The sequence below is a fragment of the Stylophora pistillata genome, chromosome 1, assembly GCF_964205215.1.
Source record: "Stylophora pistillata chromosome 1, jaStyPist1.2, whole genome shotgun sequence".
NCBI classification, from domain to species: domain Eukaryota; kingdom Metazoa; phylum Cnidaria; class Anthozoa; order Scleractinia; family Pocilloporidae; genus Stylophora; species Stylophora pistillata.
In genome coordinates, this window is record NC_142519.1 from 6,327,139 (window position 1) to 6,345,597 (window position 18,459).

Sequence of the window (18,459 nt, forward strand, 5' to 3'; positions counted from 1 at the left end):
CAGAAAATGGCGAAATCCTCTTATACTTTCACGTAACTTGCCACAATCAGATTAGAACGTAGTCGACAGCTGTGAACCGATTTTTTTAAGAATTTGACTCTGTAAGGCTGTTTTTCTGAAGGTAAGATGATATCTTTTAGCGTAACTGACCCGTTCATTTGTACAGTACAATGTGCTGAGTACGAACAGCAGCATCGCGTCTTCGATCGATCCTCATCCCGGTGTAGCAAATATTTTTGCCCTCCTGTTGAAATTCGTCGGTAACAAAATATTCATGTTTCATTAGTTTTTACTCCCTTACCACTAACAATCGTAAGACTAAACGTATATGCTGTTCAAACTTGCATTTGTAGAGACTTCAGATGATGTCAGGCGGAAGGTCAAGACGATAAAATTTAACCAGATACTACTATCGATGGTGTGATGTCCGCAGTTTTCTCTTACGTACACTTTTGAAAAGAGGAAATGGCTGACTATCCAAGGCCATTTGGCAGATATGATGGTGAAGATGATGAAGAAGAAGACGATGAAGAGGATGCAATTCCCAAGATCAGGATTGGGGTCTGTGCAATGAGCAAAAAGGTATATCTAACATCACCAGCAAATGTATATCTTATTATTTTAGTGATGTGCCCTAGACTTTCGGAAATTTAAATTTCTTAAGTGGGGTGGAATAGGAAGGTTTGATTGAAAATTTGCAGTACAATTTTTATTCATATATTCATTAACTCACTTTCTCTAGACCAACTCCCAACCGATGCAAGAGATATTGGGTCGAATGTCAGCATTTGACTGTGTAGACATATTTGTGTTTCCTGATGACACTATCCTGAATGTTCCAGTGGAGGAATGGCCCATCTGTGACTGCTTGATCTCGTTTTACTCCAAAGGCTTTCCACTTGAGAAAGCGATTGAGTATGCCAAGCTCAGAAAACCATTCAGTCTAAATGACTTGGAAATGCAATATGCTTTGATGGACAGGTACGTTTCCTGTACATGTGATCATTCAGGTGAGAGTAGTCCTGAGAATCACTATTGTCAGTAGTGCTGACTGACATTTTGACAACCTGGGGCCTGTTTCTTGAAAGTCCTGGTAACTTAAGGGGCCCCGAAGCCACGTTTTAAAATCAAAATTTAAAGGATAAAATAGCAGATTCTGGCACCTAAACCAGTCCTTTTTGTTTCTTTAGCTGATAGTTTTATTGTATCATTTCAAAACTTTTGAAATCCCCATCTTGAATGAAAACAGAACAGCTTTACAGGCAAGAAATGGGTCCCAGAACAGAAGTTATCATTGGAGTGGTGCGGATGAGTGATGACTGATGACGACTCAGGTTGTTGAGATTTCAGTCACCACTACTGACAACAGTCCTTCTCAGGACTATCCTTAAGTGGACAATCAGACTTCATGTTTAAATGGGACCCCTAGCTCCCTCCCAGGTTCATACCATGTACCTCGTTTACTCTAAACTTACTCTGAAAACTCTGATTGGTCAAGAGCATACCGTCAATATACAATAGCACGTGAAGTTGACATGGTAACCCAATATCTGTGGCAGATATTGGATATCATGTCAAGTTTAAATTCTGCCTAGTTTTTAAGTCCCTTGTCCCTGTAGTGTTCTCAAACTTTTGCAAACTCAGAGAGAAGTGTCCTCTTTTGCAGATTGTTTAAAAATTTATACTAAAACAATTATTGAATTTGGTTTTTGCATGACATCATGAATTATCAAACCTCGAATCTGTGTTATCTGTCTTTGGCTTTAGCAGATAACCCAGACCTTGACTTTGACAATTCATGATATCATGTTTAACCTCAACCAATAATTGTTTAATATCGCACTCGACTTTGTCCTTGTCCATGTCAATATGTTACAATTTTGTGCTGTTATCTGTATAAAACACAGCTTTTTATCAGCAAGTCAGAGAAAACAGTTTCTGGTTAAACCTGTACCTAATATATTATTTTCCTTTATAGACCAACAATGTACAGCCTTTTGAAGAGCGAAGGGATTGAAACACCAAGACATGCTATTTTACTACGAGATGATGATGGAAATCCCATAAACACAAATTTTGTTGAGTCTGATGATTCTGTACAGATAGGCGATGTTGTATTCCAAAAACCCTTTGTTGAGAAACCAGTAAATGCAGAAGATCACAATGTGTACATATATTACCCCTCATCGGCAGGAGGTGGCAGCCAAAGATTGTTCCGGAAGGTGGGAAATAGAAGCAGTGTGTACTCAGGCGAGAGTTCAGTACGTAAGAAAGGGTCTTACATTTATGAAGACTTCGTGGTCACTGATGGAACAGATGTGAAGGTAGTCAAGACGTAACAGTTTTTTTTTTAATGTCAGTAATCCTTTTTATTTTGGAAAGAGATTTGGAGAAGTAGGGTTCTCCCTTATTTTAGGCACAACAGATAAAGGAAAATTTTCAAACCAGCAGAGCTATCCTTTTACATGATAAATTTTTGAAAATTCCAAGGGATTTTAGGTGGTGATACCAAATGTAAGAGGTACCACAAGTACTGGAAAGGAAGACATAGGAAAAGTGTGTGGACATAAGTTTGATTCATAAGAACTTTGCAGACATAACATGTATGTTATGGTTCTATTTTTTCCTTGGTTCAAATTTTTGTTTTCTGTACTCTCACTGAGATTAATTGTAATTCATCACCATGCTCTTAAAAAATCTCATTTTTTACAAAGGGGAGTATTTTTTAATAAAATAAGAGATGTGTTTTTCTGTTGTGGATCATTAAATCAAGGTGTACACAGTGGGCCCAGAGTATGCTCATGCTGAAGCACGCAAGTCTCCTTCACTTGATGGAAAAGTTGAAAGAGATAGTCAAGGAAAGGAGATACGTTACCCTGTCATCCTAAACCAGTATGAGAAAGAACTGGCAAACAAAGTCTGCAACTTGTTCAAGGTATTGGAATATGTTGCTCATAAATTGGTACAAGTTATGAGGATAGAAGATAGATTTAATGTAGTTGGTAAAACAAAGTGCAATAATAAACAGCTTGAATGGCAGCATCAGAGCCTAAAAGGAGGGAGTACAGTGTATGTGACCTGGTCTAAATGTCCCTTTTTCCAACCTGTCCCAAGCTCTCTTTTTTCACTTTTCACTTTACAACCGCTTGCATTGTTTACCATTGTGCCCTAGCTGAACTATTAACTTAGCACTTTGGACAAGCTCCAGATTGAAAGGTCTAGGACAGATTCCTAGTCAGGGTCACTGTGTTCTTACAGTAGATTAGGCATTTACTCTTGGCCTGCCTATTTCTGTCCTGGATGACAAGGCTTGACTGTGTTCTTGCGAGGAGACTAGAAACAAAAGAAATGCTGGTGGATACCTTGCCATAGACTTACAATCTCCCTGGGAGAAGCAGTGATACTTTTAGTTTAGCTTCTTCATTGTATGGACAATAGCTGCAGCAGTGATGGAGCTGTTTGGGTCGTAGCACTGAACTGTAAGCCGGCATTGTGTTAGTGATATTGGTATACATGTACTTGGACTGTTAGGGGAAGTTAATGCCATCTATTATAGTGCACTGAAAATCTTTAATTCTTTTTCCACTTAGCAAACAGTTTGTGGGTGTGATTTACTTCGTACTCATGGCAAATCCTATGTTTGTGACGTCAATGGCTTCAGTTTTGTGAAGACATCCAAGAAGTACTATGACGATGCAGGACATGTCTTAATGAGTCTTATTGTACATAAACTAGCGCCCCAATTATATACAGGGTACATTCTTGATTTACCAGAGGAGACACCCACTGTTGAACCCCTAGAGGGTACTATGTTAGAGCTAAGGTGTGTCATTGGCATCATCAGGCATGGTGACCGAACACCTAAACAGAAAATGAAGATGGAAGTTCGACATCCAAGGTGAGATAAACTGTAATGTTAACCCTATCACTTTCAAGATTTCATTAGTAATTCTCTTTACTGTTTGCTATGTAATTCTTATGTAGTCAGTTTGGAGAATTTGGTATTGGATCTACTAATAATACCCTTATTGATATTTTTTCTGCAATGTCATTGCTTGTGTGAGGAGAAATTCATGGAATCCCACTGAAAGATGTACTTCCATACATTTTTCCCAAAGATACCTTTTCTGGGTCATTTATTGGGGAACTTCCTGTTTGGCATGACTTGTTACAGGGGCATGTACTTGTGTATTGTATTTTGAAATGAATGGCTGATAAAAATTATTTTGAACTTCAGACAAGGTTTGATGCCAAGTACTCTGGTTTAAAGATTTAATGAATGTTACCAAGAAGTTACAATTTATGTTGCAATGATTAGATCACCCCTGGTGAAGGTACTAGACAAGGGTGTGTGTTGAAATGTTGCATCTATGAACTGTAACTTCTTGGGTACAATCATTAAATTTTTAAACCAGAGTAGCATCAAACCATGTGTGATTATCCACCTGGTTGTTTGTGAACTTAAATATATCTGATTTTGAACTTTTTGATTTATTTTCTTTGTTGCTCCGTAGCTGTAGGTGTATTGATACAGGAAAGGAAAGGAAAATAAAAATCCAATTGAGTTTGAAATCCATTTGGAACTGCAATGGTGTTTTTTGTACAATGTACATGTATAGGCCTTAAAATGAGATAATCTTTAGTTTTATGGTATTAAACCTAATTGTTCCTTTTTTACACTAGATTTATTGAACTGTTCAAAAAGTATAATGGCTTTGATGAACACAAGCTCAAGCTGAAGAGACCGACCCAGTTACAAGAAGTATTAAATATTGCTAGAGATTTGTTAGCCAACATTAAGGAGGGGATTCCAATCTTCGAGAGTCGTAACAAGCTCCATCAACTCAAAAGTGTGTTAGAAATGTAAGTCAATCTTGAAGATTCATATGCCTTCCATGTTACTCATCACAAATCTTGCTCAACATTCATAAGGATTTCCTGTTACTTTTTATTTGTTGGGATAACATAAATCATCCAGACTGTGTAGAAAAGTTGTTTGTAGTGAAGTCAGGGTAATTCTCAAGCTATTATACCAGAATTTTGTTTTTGGAAGATCTCTTGCATGAATTTCTTTGGTAATGTATATGTATTCCTTGCTGTGCTAGATTTTTTAACCCAATTTTCTTTGAAAGTTACTTTTCTTCACTTTAACTTTGCTGGAAGGAGGCAAAAAAAGTCAAAACGAACATTGTAAACCATCATAATAATTTTTGTTTTGGCTCATTTTTAGTTCTGTTATGAGGAAAGTTTACAGCTTTTGACTTGAAGTATGTAGGACAAATTTGGGGGCTGATATGCAAAGATATTAAATTTGGACCAACAGGGCATCTCAATCTAGACTTGATATGAGGAAGATGTCTCGTCTTGTATTATTATATGGCTGTGTCTCACAAGGACTGGGAACTACTGAATTCACAAATTTGATTGGCTGAAATCAATATTGAAAGCAGTCCAGATTTTCCCAACTAGACCAGCATCTAGACCAGTCTAGAAAAAAAAGGTACAAAGAATATAAAAAATTGGCATACAAGACACAGCCATATAATAAACATCTTATTAACTGAGCCATGTCGGTCTGTATGGGAGAATCTTGACCTCAGTCTTTGGTACAGACCTCACTGCGTTCAGTCTGTACTGGCGACCTCAGTCAAGATTCTCCCATACAGACCTCTCGCTCGGTTATTAAGAACTAAATAATAAACTTTTTTTATACTCTCATATGCATGCTACTAACAGTATTATTTCTAATTTTACTTTTCTCCTGCCATTTCTTTTTAGGTATGGGTATTTCTCTGGAATTAACAGAAAGGTTCAGTTCAAGTACATTGGCAAACCTCGAGACGGGAGTGAAAGTGAAAGCAGTGAGAGTCGCCTAACAGACTCTGGTTCAGATGAAAAGAGTGGAAAAAAGAAAGGAGAGAAGGAGGCCAAAAACAAAGACAGTACAGAAGTCAGAGGGCAATCAAGTGAAGAATCACAAGAAAATGAAGATGAAAAGGATGACAAACTAAAGGTACCAGTTGACTCTGAACATGCACTGCTGCTGATAGTCAAGTGGGGTGGAGAACTGACCACAATGGGAAAGGAGCAGGCCTTACAGTTAGGACGGGCTTTCAGGTACGTGTTCATGAAATAAGAAGCAATAGTATTTTTCCAGTTAATTGTATGGAGACTCTAGTTTGAAATGCCCAGGTTCAATCTCTGGGCAGAAGCATTGTGATATTTCTGGAATGAAACACTATTTTCACAGTGCCTCTCTCCTGTCTGGATTTAAACTTATGCCAATTAACTGTCAGGGAAGCCAGACAAGATGCTCAGAGATATCCAGTGATGAAGTACAGTACTCAAACTGTCTTGTAGTCATTTCAAGTTCAAGTTTATTCACTACGAAAACTTTATAAAGAAGAGCTTATATAGGACATATTGAGGGGTCCACTTGATGACTGCTAAATTACGAATGAGTTATTAATGAATGACCATTCATAAACCAGGATAACTTCTTACAGCAAGGCAAGTTCATCTTGTAAGAAATTGTTATCAGCAAAAACAGGCTGTGAAACCTTTAGGAAGAAAATTGGGGAAGGGAGAGAGGCCATCGTAATATACAGTGGCTCAAACATTAAAACATTCCATATGTATCCTTTTTCATATTTTACCTGATGAGAAAATGGAAGAGTTCTCAAAACTGTAAGGTGTATTCTGATGTAATTTTCTTCCACCTCTCAGACTGTTTTTTCCTTCCTCTGAATGACTATGTTCACAATTTTTCTCTGCTTATCTCTAAACAATTAGGAGCATGTACCCTGGAGGTCAAGGAAGATACTCTATGTCTGGTATTGGTCTCCTGCGACTTCACAGCACTTACAGACATGACTTGAAGATTTATGCATCTGATGAGGGAAGAGTTCAAATGACAGCTGCAGCATTTGCAAAGGTATCCAGCTCAATTGTCGTCTTAATTCTATTTTGTGGGGAAAATAGACAAACAAACAGCTGCATATATGTACTTCAATATATAAACTTACGAAACACTTCTTCACTGAGAAGGCCTCACAATGTATTGCAAAAAAGACTAAAATGATCACCCTATTCATTCACCGAACTTCAAACTTGCATGATATTGCTGAAAATGGAATGGAGAAAATTCAATTGCAAATAATGTCTTATAAAGAGGAAAGTACTTAGAAAAATACTTAAAACCTTTAAAACGTTAGTGATATGTTTTCAAACCTTTACACCATTACATCAGTATGCATATTCTCCATTCTGTTCCGCTTATACTTTACTTAAGATGCTGGCAAGGAGAATCTGTTTAACATCAAGAGCTTCTTTAGTTGGTGATCATTTCCTATTTTCTCATCACATTGTAGGATTCAGAGGTGATTTTGTAAGGAGAAATTAGATGTTTGTCACTTATAGGGGTCAAATGGTTAATTCTGTGCTAGCTCTAAACAAGCTTGTTCTCTGTTGGTCCACAGGGTTTTCTTGCACTTGAAGGTGAACTAACACCAGTTCTTGTACATCTGGTACGAAGTGATAAGAACACTACAGAAATGCTTGACACCTCCAGTGATGCCACCAAGATACTGGGAAAGTAAGTTCAAGTTTGATTTTCTAATTCTGGAACAGTAACTTACGCGTGTTATGTATTTTTTTAATACACATCTAACTTTTCTTATAAGTCGTTTGTTAAATCAAGATTTGAGATTCAGGACTCAAAGTTTGAGGTCTATTTAGTTTAAGTGTCATTAGTAAATGTTCAGTAGGTGATCATTTGATTGAAAATTATTGAGTAGATGACAGTATACGATGTTGAAATTACAGTACTTAATTATGACATTGTCCACCGTATTTGCTCCTTTTTAAATCCAATTTTCTTGTTTTGTTTTCTTAAAGTAAAGTTATTAAAATCTTCTGTCCACAGAGTGAAACACAGGCTTCATGATATGCTTCACTCCAATGAGGATTTCAAAGAAGACGATTTCACCAAGGTTTGTCGGAATTTAATTCAAGATAAAGCAATTTTCAATTCAGTGTTGAAAGTAACACAAGATTGCTTTGTTTTGATTTACTTAGCTCTGTGATTGGTTCCGAAAACTCGCGCCACACTCTCTCAACTAATCAGATGCAAAACTAAAAGCCCGCGTTTTCCTGCCCTTTAGGCAGTTTGGTCGGTTTTACTTTGAGTCATTCTTTGGCTCTTAAAGTATTTTCGTTTCTTTTGATGGGTAGTTGAAGTTAATTTGGGTTTGTTTTTAGTTCTGGTTTTGCGACACTTAATCGAAAAGCGCTTGAAGTGACGATGCTATGAATTGATCCTCTTTTTTTTTCTTTTTTTTTTTGTCAAAACTTACGTTCTCTGCTTTCCTGTCTGATTGCAGCTTGCACCAACCAAGTCTCCTTCTGTAATACATGCCATGAAATTTGTTAAAAATCCGTACAAAATGTGTGAAAAGCTATACAACTTGGTAGCGAATCTTACTGGACAGTTAAAGGAACTGATATCCCAGAAAACTTATGATCCAAGAGGTAAGAATAGCCACATAAGGGCCATAAGTTAACCTTTCCTGTTTTGACATTACTAAGCCCGATTAACAACCACAGGGTTTTTTTTTGTCAAGTCTACTTGCCTGTGGGAAATTTTCAATTCGCCATAAATAAAGCAAAGAAATCTCATCGAAGGCATCTGTTGAGGGAAACCATGCAAATTAAATTACTGAAAAAGTTTCCTTGAGGTGGCTTCGCTATAGTGTAGAAACCGATTTTCTTTAAGACTTTTAATTTGCTAAACGTAATCTGTCAGGCAGTGAGCAACTGCAAAAGCGTGGGAAATTCAGCCCCTGGATTCCTCAACAGACGTTTGTTTGTCGAGTGCTTATAAGGCGTTTTCGTGGTGGCTTATTTCTGAGCTTCACTGAATTTTTCTCCTTTGGGGATCTTTGTGTTGCAGATCCTTTCCTTTACCATGATGAAACACTGGAGCTGATGATGCACAGGTGGACAAAATTAGAGAAGGTTAGATCCACATGCAGGGTGTGAGTTCCTTTTCAGTGTTATTCTAAATCCCAAGTGAACTAGATTAAAATATGTTACTTATTTGATGTCCTTTAGGATTTTAAGTTGAAAAGTGGCCAGTTCGACATCAGTCTTATTCCAGATATCTATGATTGTATCAAGTACGACGTGCAGCACAACAGGTTCGTTAAAAAAGGAAAACGACCCATTGATGGTTTTGTTAAATAAATGATTTTCTCATCACTGAGGCTTTAGTCGTTATGAATAATGGTGGTAAAAGTACTATTGATTTTAGACCTCTATTTTAATAGAAAAACTAAAGTAACTACATTGGCAAAACAGACTAGAAGTGTCAAGAGCAAGTAGTAAAAACTAGAGAAAAAGTATGTTTCTTGCTTCAAGCGCGGGAAACAGGTCTGACCAGGTCGTGATTGTTTGTGCCGGATTTTGCATCTGATTTGCGGAGAGGATGATAGAGATAACTGGGATAGCTTCGGATCTAATAAACTATTCCTTTCACGTGTGAAGATGGAGTGTTACAGTGTTGATAAAATGTAAATTTACGATGGAAGTTCTGCTTATTTTATAAGTAGATTTATGTGCTAGATAGTATTTAGCCGTCCTTATTTGGAGGCTAAATTTATGTACATGTAATTGCAACGATTTGTTTTGCACTCACAGATACTGATCTAGTTATATTTGTTAAATGTAGTAACCTGTGTTTGAATAACGCTCTGGATTTATACAAGTGTGCCAAGGCTTTTGCAGACATTGTTATTCCACAGGTAAGTAAGCTTATTGAGCAGACTCGCTTTCATAGCCAGTCTACAGCCTGAAACAACTTCTTCCCTGATTATAATTCACCACTAAATTTTCTCCGGTTCTTATTGGTTTAAATCGATCACGTGACGCGATAGGGTTCATCCGTGGAGAGACACTACCAGCCCATAGTGCCCGCCCGCGGAAAATACCCGGATGGATAGTGCCCGTCCGCGGAAAATACCTGGATTGGTAGTACTCATCCGTGAAAAGTTTTGAATAGTTTGACGGCCGCGAAGTTAGGAAGATCGGAAAAACAGTGACTTTTCAATTCTGACAGGTATAACGTAGTATTTAGCCAATGTGCGGTTGCGAATTATTGACATTTGTGAAAAGCTGTAGGCGAGGAAGAAAATTTAGTGGTGAACAATAAAAACAATAGAGTGTTTATGTCTCGGAACTATCGGTCTGATAGTTGTCCCTTGGAAATTTGATGTTCTTAAAACTAGCATATTTATTTTAAGAACATCAAATTTCCGCGGGGCAACTATCAGCCGATAGTTCCTCGACAGAAACACTCTATTGTTTAAATGGTATACCGTATTGGTTCATTGTAGATTACTCCTAAAATTTTGATCCGGTCTCCCTGAAAACTCACCGGTACACACCTCTAGAAGGAAACAGGCATTGAGTGATGAAATATTTCGCCCAACAAAACAACATACTGACATGCTCAGGGCTCGAAACTGAACTATTCAGTTCAGCGAACCGGCTATTAGGTCACTCAGCCTCCCCTCCCGTGACTCTCCTCCAGCACTGCGCTTTGACACACTCAATCCTCTTCGTGACCAAGAGTATCAGGGCTCGACAGTAACGGTAACCAACTAGCCACAGATTAGTAGAAATTCTGTTTTGGCTGGTGGTTTTTTTTATTTTCATTGACAAGTTTGGCTAGTAAACAAACTGAAATTGTTGTAACTGAAATTGTTGTCACTAGCCACTTGGCTAGTAAGTTGAAAAGTTAGTGTCGAGCCCAGGGTATTAAAGAGCGGTCAGTATACGATTTTGACGATAAATTTACTATTCGAAAATGCAGCAGTAATTTGTTTTACCTTTTTATTGCATTGATGCCGCATGAGTTGTACGTGCCAACAATAAAATTGCCATTTCCATAGAATCAGTGTTGTATCTGTTTCTGTAATAAACAATTAACCATTAAAGATGCATGTATTTGTAGGAGCTTTTCGGAACCCCTAATGAACATAGCACTTTTAATGTGGTCTTCTATTTAAACAAATTTCATGTTGCAGTATCTAAACCGGGACCCTCAAGACGAGTTTTGAATTATATTTCCTGCATTTTTAGGAATATGGAATAACGATGGAAGAGAAGTTAGCCATTGCTCAAAGAGTATGTGTCAGACTTTTGAGGAAGATTAGAGGGGATCTCCGGCATGCTGACAAATCAGATATACACACTCGCCTTAATCCCAGGTAAGCAATGCTGACCTTTAAATCGACGTTTTCGCGAGCGTCGTCTCCATTACTCCCCTCCCCTCCCCTCCCCTTCCCTCTGCTCCCCTCCCTCCCCTCCTCTTCCCTCTGCTCCCCTCCCTCCCCTCCCCCATCCCATCGCGGCGCTTGATTGAGGAAATACTTGTGTGACATGCATACGAGTCAGTCATGAATCAAGCTACACTCTTAAAATAATTCCTCTCTTGATTGTCTTGTAGTTACTCACAGAGTGTGGAAACTCCACATCGCCATGTTCGAACAAGGTTGTATTTCACAAGTGAGAGTCACGTGCACACAGTGCTGAATGCTTTCCGATTTGGAAAGCTTTTTGAAGTAAGCGGACTTCCAGGCTTAGCAGACTAAACAGATAGTTTATAAAAACCGCATGGCAGCTTTATTCCGCAGACATTTTACGTATGAGATATTTTGACAATCTTAATGATTTAAGGAAAAGACCAGACCCATCTTTTGAGGAAAGCTTTTTTATATAATCAGATAGATTTTTTTTCACATTTGGACAATTTCCTTGCGCTTGTAAATGTAACTTTTTCCTCAAGTTTTTACTGTTAAATTCTCTTGATGCCTACCAATGTCTATCTCTATTCGACTAACTACTAACACCTACTAAATACATGTAGATAGTCTCTATTCTTTCCTGCAAGTCAGCTTATGATTAAAGAAATCGTCTGAGGTGGGCATTTTTATGAAAGCTTTCTTATGTTCTGTCAGGATATTCCAGATAGCCAATGGCAGAAAGCTGTGAAGTTCTTAAGCGAGGTACCGGAATTGAACTACATGACCCAGATTGTGCTGTTGTTGTATGAAGACCCAAAGGCGGATCCTTTGTCTGAAAACCGATTTCATGTAGAGATGCACTTCAGTCCTGGAGCCAAGACTATGGATGATCCAGAATTCTTGACAAGGAGCTCACCTACAAGGAAACGTAGTGAGGAAGATGTAAGAGTCTCATCGGCCGCTACCGGTTCAACGGCAGGGAATGTAAACACAATGATCAGAGGTGTCGGGGATGATGGCCATCAAGGTCAGGATAGCCTGGTTAATACGACATCATCAATTTCCAATCCTAATTCATCTTCTTCTCCTTGCGTAACAGCCACAAGCGCTCATCCGGGACAATCCCAGACGACGAAAAAAACTGAAAGTTCTGTCGACGAAACTGCACAAAGCACTGTCGGCAGCTCCGCAGGTGCAGAGCTAAACTCCACTGCGGAGGAAGTTTTTGAAAGCGGAGAACTTGAGCCTTACGATGAGATTGTGTACGCTGGTAATGAGCGGCCACGTTTTTCAATCGGTATGGAAGACTATTCAGATTCTGCCATAGGTGAAGGCACAGGTGATAGTACTGTGTCCTCGGGTACGTCCATTGATGACTCGTCTGGTGAAGAGAAACCGCTGAAGAGGCAAAGGAACAGTTTGAGTGAAACAGAGATCAGCCCCGCCCCAACTGAAATCGAGAGAAGGTGTAAGTCGGACAGTGATGTGGTTTCCATGGGAAGTCCAACAAGGGATTCTCCTCTGAGAAAAAAAGCGAAGGACCAAGAGGCAAGTTCGATAAAGTGCATCGAGGAAGAAGATGATTCAAAACCACAGCTGGCCAGTCGAAGGCCGAAGGCCCACTCGTTGGGTGGATCACCTGATGAATATGGTTTTGGCAAGTTGACAGAAGGTATGTTTGTTCATGAGTTAGCTAAGTCTAGGTAGAAATGGCCATTGAATTTAAACGCGAAACGCATCATAAAAACAAAGCGAAAGATGTAGTTTTAAATGTTATACATGTTCGGTAAGTAAGTTCGGTAAGCGTCGTTGTCGTTTATCGTAAACGTACAGATCGTAGGTTTGTCTGTCTCAGTGTGAAACGCTGCTAAGGGGTGACCCAACAGTTATCGAACTGGAATTGGAATCAAAGTACACGATGGTTTAGACAGAAAAGAAATATATTCTACCGAAAGAAATCGAGTTGAAAGATTTGGGTGCAAAGTAGTAAACGTGGAAGTGAACTTGTTTTACCTTAGGTGGCGAACTCGCCAAGGTGATAGGGACGAATTAACAGTGGGGTGAAGCCTCCACATACCTCCGGGACAGGTTTTCCTATGCAGTTTGCATTAGCTTTTTCAACTCAGACCTCCTTTTTTTCTCTAAATCATTGTGCAAAGGGCGTGCGAAATAATAAACATGAACAGAAGGGTTTTGGGTTCCTCCTGATTCGCCAGCTTTTAAAAAAGTAAACTTATCAAGCTACAATTCTTCAAGGACGTAATTTGGTTTGACAGAGGATATATCTGACTCTGTTGGTTAAGGGATGAATAAGATAATTGTTGCGACTACTTTTGTGCTATATTATTAATATTTACTCATGACCCATTTTTAAATATGTGTGTGTGTGCAAGCTTGCCTCAGATTATCAAATAACTCTGAAGGTTATTGAAGTTGATCACAAACTTCCAAAGAAGGGCTCTCGACAACAGTGGTTATTGCATTTTTCTCGCTTTTCTTCTCTTTCCTTTTTTTTTTTATTTCTTTTATTATTTTTCTAATTTTGCCGCGTTTTGCCTATTTTATGCATTTTTAATTGTAAATGCGTTATTGCGACATGCTTTTGCGTAAAATTAAGTTTCAGCATCGCTTGCGCCGTCAAGACATTTTCATTGTCTACCAATTATGGAAAACGTGTTTCCATAAGGCCCTAGCCAGACTATATTCAACAAAGCCAAGTAAATTTTAAATGCATGCAAGGAATGTCAACGGCCCGCAGTACCTGACGAATAATCTCACTGCTTATATGCCTCCTCTTCTTCTTGCCCTAAATGCTTAAATATCCATTCCTTTCTTTGCTTATTGAAACATTTTGATCATTGTTATGTACCCCTTGGCTTGCCTGGCTCCTAAGCATTTTTAACCGCCCAGCAACCATGCTAATGATAGCCTACAGGCTCGCTGCTCGCTGTGCATGTAAGTTAGTCTGCCATGATATGTACTGTAATCTTAAATTAACAGTAACTTTATAAACATGGTTGCCACAGGTCAAAACATATTCTATTCTGTTCTGTTGTGTTCTGTTCTTTTCTGTCCTTTTCTGTTGTGTTGTGTCGTGTTCAGTTTTGTTTTGTTTTGTTTATTTGTTTTTGTTTTCATTCTTTCAGCCCTCATTCTTTTTAAGTTGAAAATAGGAACGTTCTTTTTTTTGTTTGTTAAAAAAATATGTCAGCATGACAGCTGTATGGGAAGGCAGCCGGCCCTTACGATAGGATAATCTCCACATTTTAATGGTTACGGAATTTTTGTCTTTATCGTGGAAAGGTCAGGGAATTTTGAAAATCGATGACTGTGGCAACCATGATAACATTTGCGAAATGTATCTTGTTTCTCGCTGCCTAACATTTCATTTGGCGTTAAAAACTGTGTAATGACAACAGGAGTCAGGACTGATTTGCACACCGTTGACGAAGAAGATCAGGAGAATGAGTACGGTTCAAATGATGATGATCAACATGGGAAAAGAAGCGTTCAAGAGGATGATGACGTGATTCTTGACGAAGAAGGTGATAAAGGAGGCGGTGCAGATAGGATCAGGAAGACAGGAATTCAGTTAGATTTTCTCAGTGTGCTCAGTAATCGTTTGAATGAGCTACTTCACAGTTTGTGGGCCTTAACTTTTGCACTTTTGTCTAATCTTCTCTTTTCCTAGTTCACCTCGTTTCTCTTGTTTTTTTTTCTTTTGTTTTTTTTTTTTATTACCTTTCTGTGTTGGTGTTTGCCCGTCGTCACAGCATTTAGAGGTAATGAACCAAAGAAACTTCAACGGCTATTTAAAACAAAGGAAAATGTCAAATGAGCCAATAGGAATGCAAAGCAGAACCCAAGCGCGGGAAGAACGTGGGAAAACCGCGGAAAAACACGGACGATTGTAGCCCGAAGTTATGATTGATTTGAGTCTCGCATCTGATTGGTCGAGAAGGTGACGCAAATTTTCTAATCCAATCATAGAGCGAGGATTCCTGTTATAGAAAATTTTGAACGCCTGCAAACGAATCCGAAATAGATATTGTGATGTAGCTCTTCTACTTTAAACCGGATGCCCAGAGCAGATGTTTTGAAAACAAGATCATTTTTCTAATTGACTTCCAGTATATTCGGTTGGGCGTTCTGTCTTCTCTGGATTTAAGATTCTGGATTTTAAGAACCCGAAACGGCGGAAAGAACACTGTAATAGTTATGATAACGAAACGGCGATTTAAGGATTTTTTTTAGTTTATTGTAGCACAAGTTTGATATTTTTGTAGGTGTGTTTTGTTTGTAATTTATGGTGTGCTCAGTGTCTGTAAATCTCCAGGGGTAACTACTGAGAAAGGTGTGTAAAATGTTAGTTTGTAATCTGTAACGTCCAGTAAATCTGACTTGCGTGTAATTGTTTATTTGTCTTTCGGTGTAAACCTCGTTTAACCGCAGCTAATATGTTGAGAGAATAAAAACAGTTATTTTGATAACCCTGTGTTTAGATATATGGTAAAGGTAAAGTCTGTTTACGAGCCTGGTGGCCCATTAGGCCGGTGCTTAACTCCGGTTTCTGTAGCATGAAGCGACTAGGAGTATTTCTACTCCCCCCTGGATAGGATGCCATTCCATCGCAGGGTTACCCCCAGCATTAAATTGCCGGTGCCCATTTGTACACCTGGGTGAAGAGAGGCACTGTGAGAGTAAAGTGTCTTGCCTAAGAACACAACACAATGTCCCGGCCAGGGCACGAACCCGGACCACTCGACCCGGAGTCGAGCGCATGAGGCCACCGCGCCTCCGTTTAGATATATACTGAGCAGTTAATCCAAGGCTTCTCAAGCGCCAATGACTGACGACCAGTACTTGTGCAATTGCATAAAACTGTGCGCCTTGTATAACTTCCTCTAAACTTAAATTCCATCGTATTAACAAGCACCTCTGACTACTAGTTAGTGAATTTTTTTCATATATTTGTTTATTTCCTTTTTCATGTATGCACATATTTAGTTACTTAACTTTTCCTAAATATTTTCATTAATTCGTCCATGCGGGAAAGTTTCACAGTAATAGCTGATTACTTTCAGAGAAAAATTATCTTATTTGACTTGAACCCGAAGAAAGGCGTTGCTAGACTGGTCCACAAATGTAGTAATCTACAGCCACCATTGACACCGATTTTCGTAAATCCTTGCGCGAAAGTTGAAAGCTCCTTAAAAGTGAAAAAAAGTTTAATTACCCTTTGAGACGGGGGTATATAGCTACCATAGATCATGATTTGTAGCAGATAGTGCAGACAGTAAAGAAATTAATTAGTGTAGAACTCACTATTTTACCAGTGTGATATTACCAGCGCGTAAATTTCAACGAATAAAGAGTGGAAATTCCCGCTTCTCATGCTAATATCGTGTTTTAAGCGACGAACCTTAACTGAACAATTAAAGGTTTAGAATTATCAGAAGCTGAAATGTTAATAACAAGGGTGTTGATTCGCGTTCGTAGCCCAAGTATTGCCACACGCAATTTGTAAGCAAACTCTCTTAACCCTACTACATCGATCACTTGCTACTTAAATTAACTTAAGGTAGGCCTGCTTGCGAAAACTCAACACTATGTACTTATGTAACTAACCGGAATGTCTCTTCTTTGCTTAACAGGGAATGTTTTATTGACAGGCAAAGCCAAGCCCTCGTCGGCCAAGTCGGACACTTCTTCTGTTCGGCCACGTAAAGTCTCGTTTGACGTGGTGCGTGACCAGGGAAAGAGCGACCTGAGCGGTCAGCCACTGAAGGTTGTCCACTCTACTCCTTCCTTAAAGAAGGGAGGTTCCCCTCGGAGGCCAAGTCTCGGTAAGGAAGCTGGATTCTCCTTCCCTACGAATCATCTTTGAAATAAAGAAAGAGGGGTGAATTTTTAATTCATTACTAGTCTGAAAACTTTTACCGATTGAGGAAAAAGATAATGTTATGATCGACTTATGTGTAAGTTTTTTTTTTTATGCACCTAATGTCACACAAACGGCTTCAGCCACGTTCTGATCACGTGCAAAAACTGGACATTGATCGCATTAAAAAATTATATCTTGCTTGTGGTACATTTTAATTTATGCAGGTTTACGTAATTTCTAAGTAGCCGTCACAATCGTCTCATGAGCAAGGGAAACCGCGGGTTTATACAATTTTCTTTATTATTCTTTCTATATGATACGCATTGTAACCAAATCGGTTCAATGTCTTGTCAGTGGTCTGGTTATTTGTCCGGAATAGCTTTGATGTTAAGTGGAGTCTGCTGAAAGTTTATAATCTGTGCGTTGTTTGTTTTATTTAGGAACTAAAACCTCATCCATTCGTGCGGTCAGAAATCTTTCGTATGCCATTCAAAGTGCTTTAGTTGTCAAGCCATATTCTGTAACAAAAAGCACGAAAAACAGTCGAAAGCCACCAAGTAAGTCTTTATGTTATCATTTTCTGTACGCTTAGAGTCGCTGGTTTACAGCTTAGCGTCGAGGCAAACATGGGATTGCGCTGATTTTGCTGTGACTTGTTGTTGAACAAAACTCGCGTTAATTTTCATCTTATAAGATAAAAAAAGCCAGAGACAATCACAGTTTGATCATTCAGGCACTCATTTAAGGCCGTTTAGAATTGTTTTTTACATGATATACTGTTGAGTTTTTTCTTGTTTGGTTTTGCGACCTTCGGTTGAAAAGAAATCTATGGCGGAGTGAACCTTTCAGCTGAGTGAGTGACATATCGAACGGCGTGATCTTAGCACAAATCTCATGGAGTCATGAACGAAGTACGAAAGCACAAAACGAAGGAAAGAGTGAGCGCGTACTTAGTCTCCTGTGCAGCCGTTGTTTGGCCTCGTTACGCAATGCAGAGACCAAACAACGGCTGCGATGGAGGCTTGCGCGTTCTTGAATTATGCCTAAAATTGAAAGCCTCTGGCAGCTCAAAGCAACATCAATTACATCCATGAGGTCGGTGAAAATTATAGTACTTGTCCAATCGGTGTGAGTTGTATGCGCATAGTTTACTTATCAATTATTTCATGAGCGTGCGTTGATTATGAGTTGGCAACCTTGTTCCCAGCGCCTTTTCCCTTAGTCGGGGGTGGGGCGGGAAAAAAGAAAAGGGAAAAGGGAGAAAAGGCCTTG

At 38.9% G+C, this 18,459-nt stretch overlaps 1 protein-coding gene across 5 annotated transcripts in view; it reads left to right on the top strand.

Annotated features, from left to right (window-relative positions):
• The window catches only part of LOC111335940 (inositol hexakisphosphate and diphosphoinositol-pentakisphosphate kinase 2-like), a 20,978-nt gene continuing 2,519 nt past the window's right edge, over window positions 1-18,459 (top strand). The window contains exons 1-21 of one of the 5 annotated variants that reach the window (XM_022941950.2): window positions 1-121; window positions 354-582; window positions 743-981; window positions 1,979-2,324; window positions 2,774-2,935; window positions 3,591-3,898; window positions 4,684-4,863; window positions 5,779-6,117; window positions 6,793-6,934; window positions 7,479-7,594; window positions 7,925-7,991; window positions 8,382-8,529; window positions 8,951-9,015; window positions 9,112-9,197; window positions 9,728-9,800; window positions 11,140-11,267; window positions 11,507-11,621; window positions 12,018-12,975; window positions 14,723-14,848; window positions 16,958-17,149; window positions 17,628-17,744. In XM_022941950.2, the coding sequence (XP_022797685.2) occupies window positions 466-582; window positions 743-981; window positions 1,979-2,324; window positions 2,774-2,935; window positions 3,591-3,898; window positions 4,684-4,863; window positions 5,779-6,117; window positions 6,793-6,934; window positions 7,479-7,594; window positions 7,925-7,991; window positions 8,382-8,529; window positions 8,951-9,015; window positions 9,112-9,197; window positions 9,728-9,800; window positions 11,140-11,267; window positions 11,507-11,621; window positions 12,018-12,975; window positions 14,723-14,848; window positions 16,958-17,149; window positions 17,628-17,744 (4,024 nt within the window). In that variant the 5' untranslated portion in view covers window positions 1-121; window positions 354-465. Of the gene's footprint in view, window positions 122-353; window positions 583-742; window positions 1,011-1,978; window positions 2,325-2,773; window positions 2,936-3,590; window positions 3,899-4,683; window positions 4,864-5,778; window positions 6,118-6,792; window positions 6,935-7,478; window positions 7,595-7,924; window positions 7,992-8,381; window positions 8,530-8,950; window positions 9,016-9,111; window positions 9,198-9,727; window positions 9,801-11,139; window positions 11,268-11,506; window positions 11,622-12,017; window positions 12,976-14,722; window positions 14,849-16,957; window positions 17,150-17,627; window positions 17,745-18,459 lie in introns of those variants that run through there. The other 4 variants (XM_088732465.1, XM_088732466.1, XM_088732458.1 and 1 more) reach the window with 4 other exon arrangements.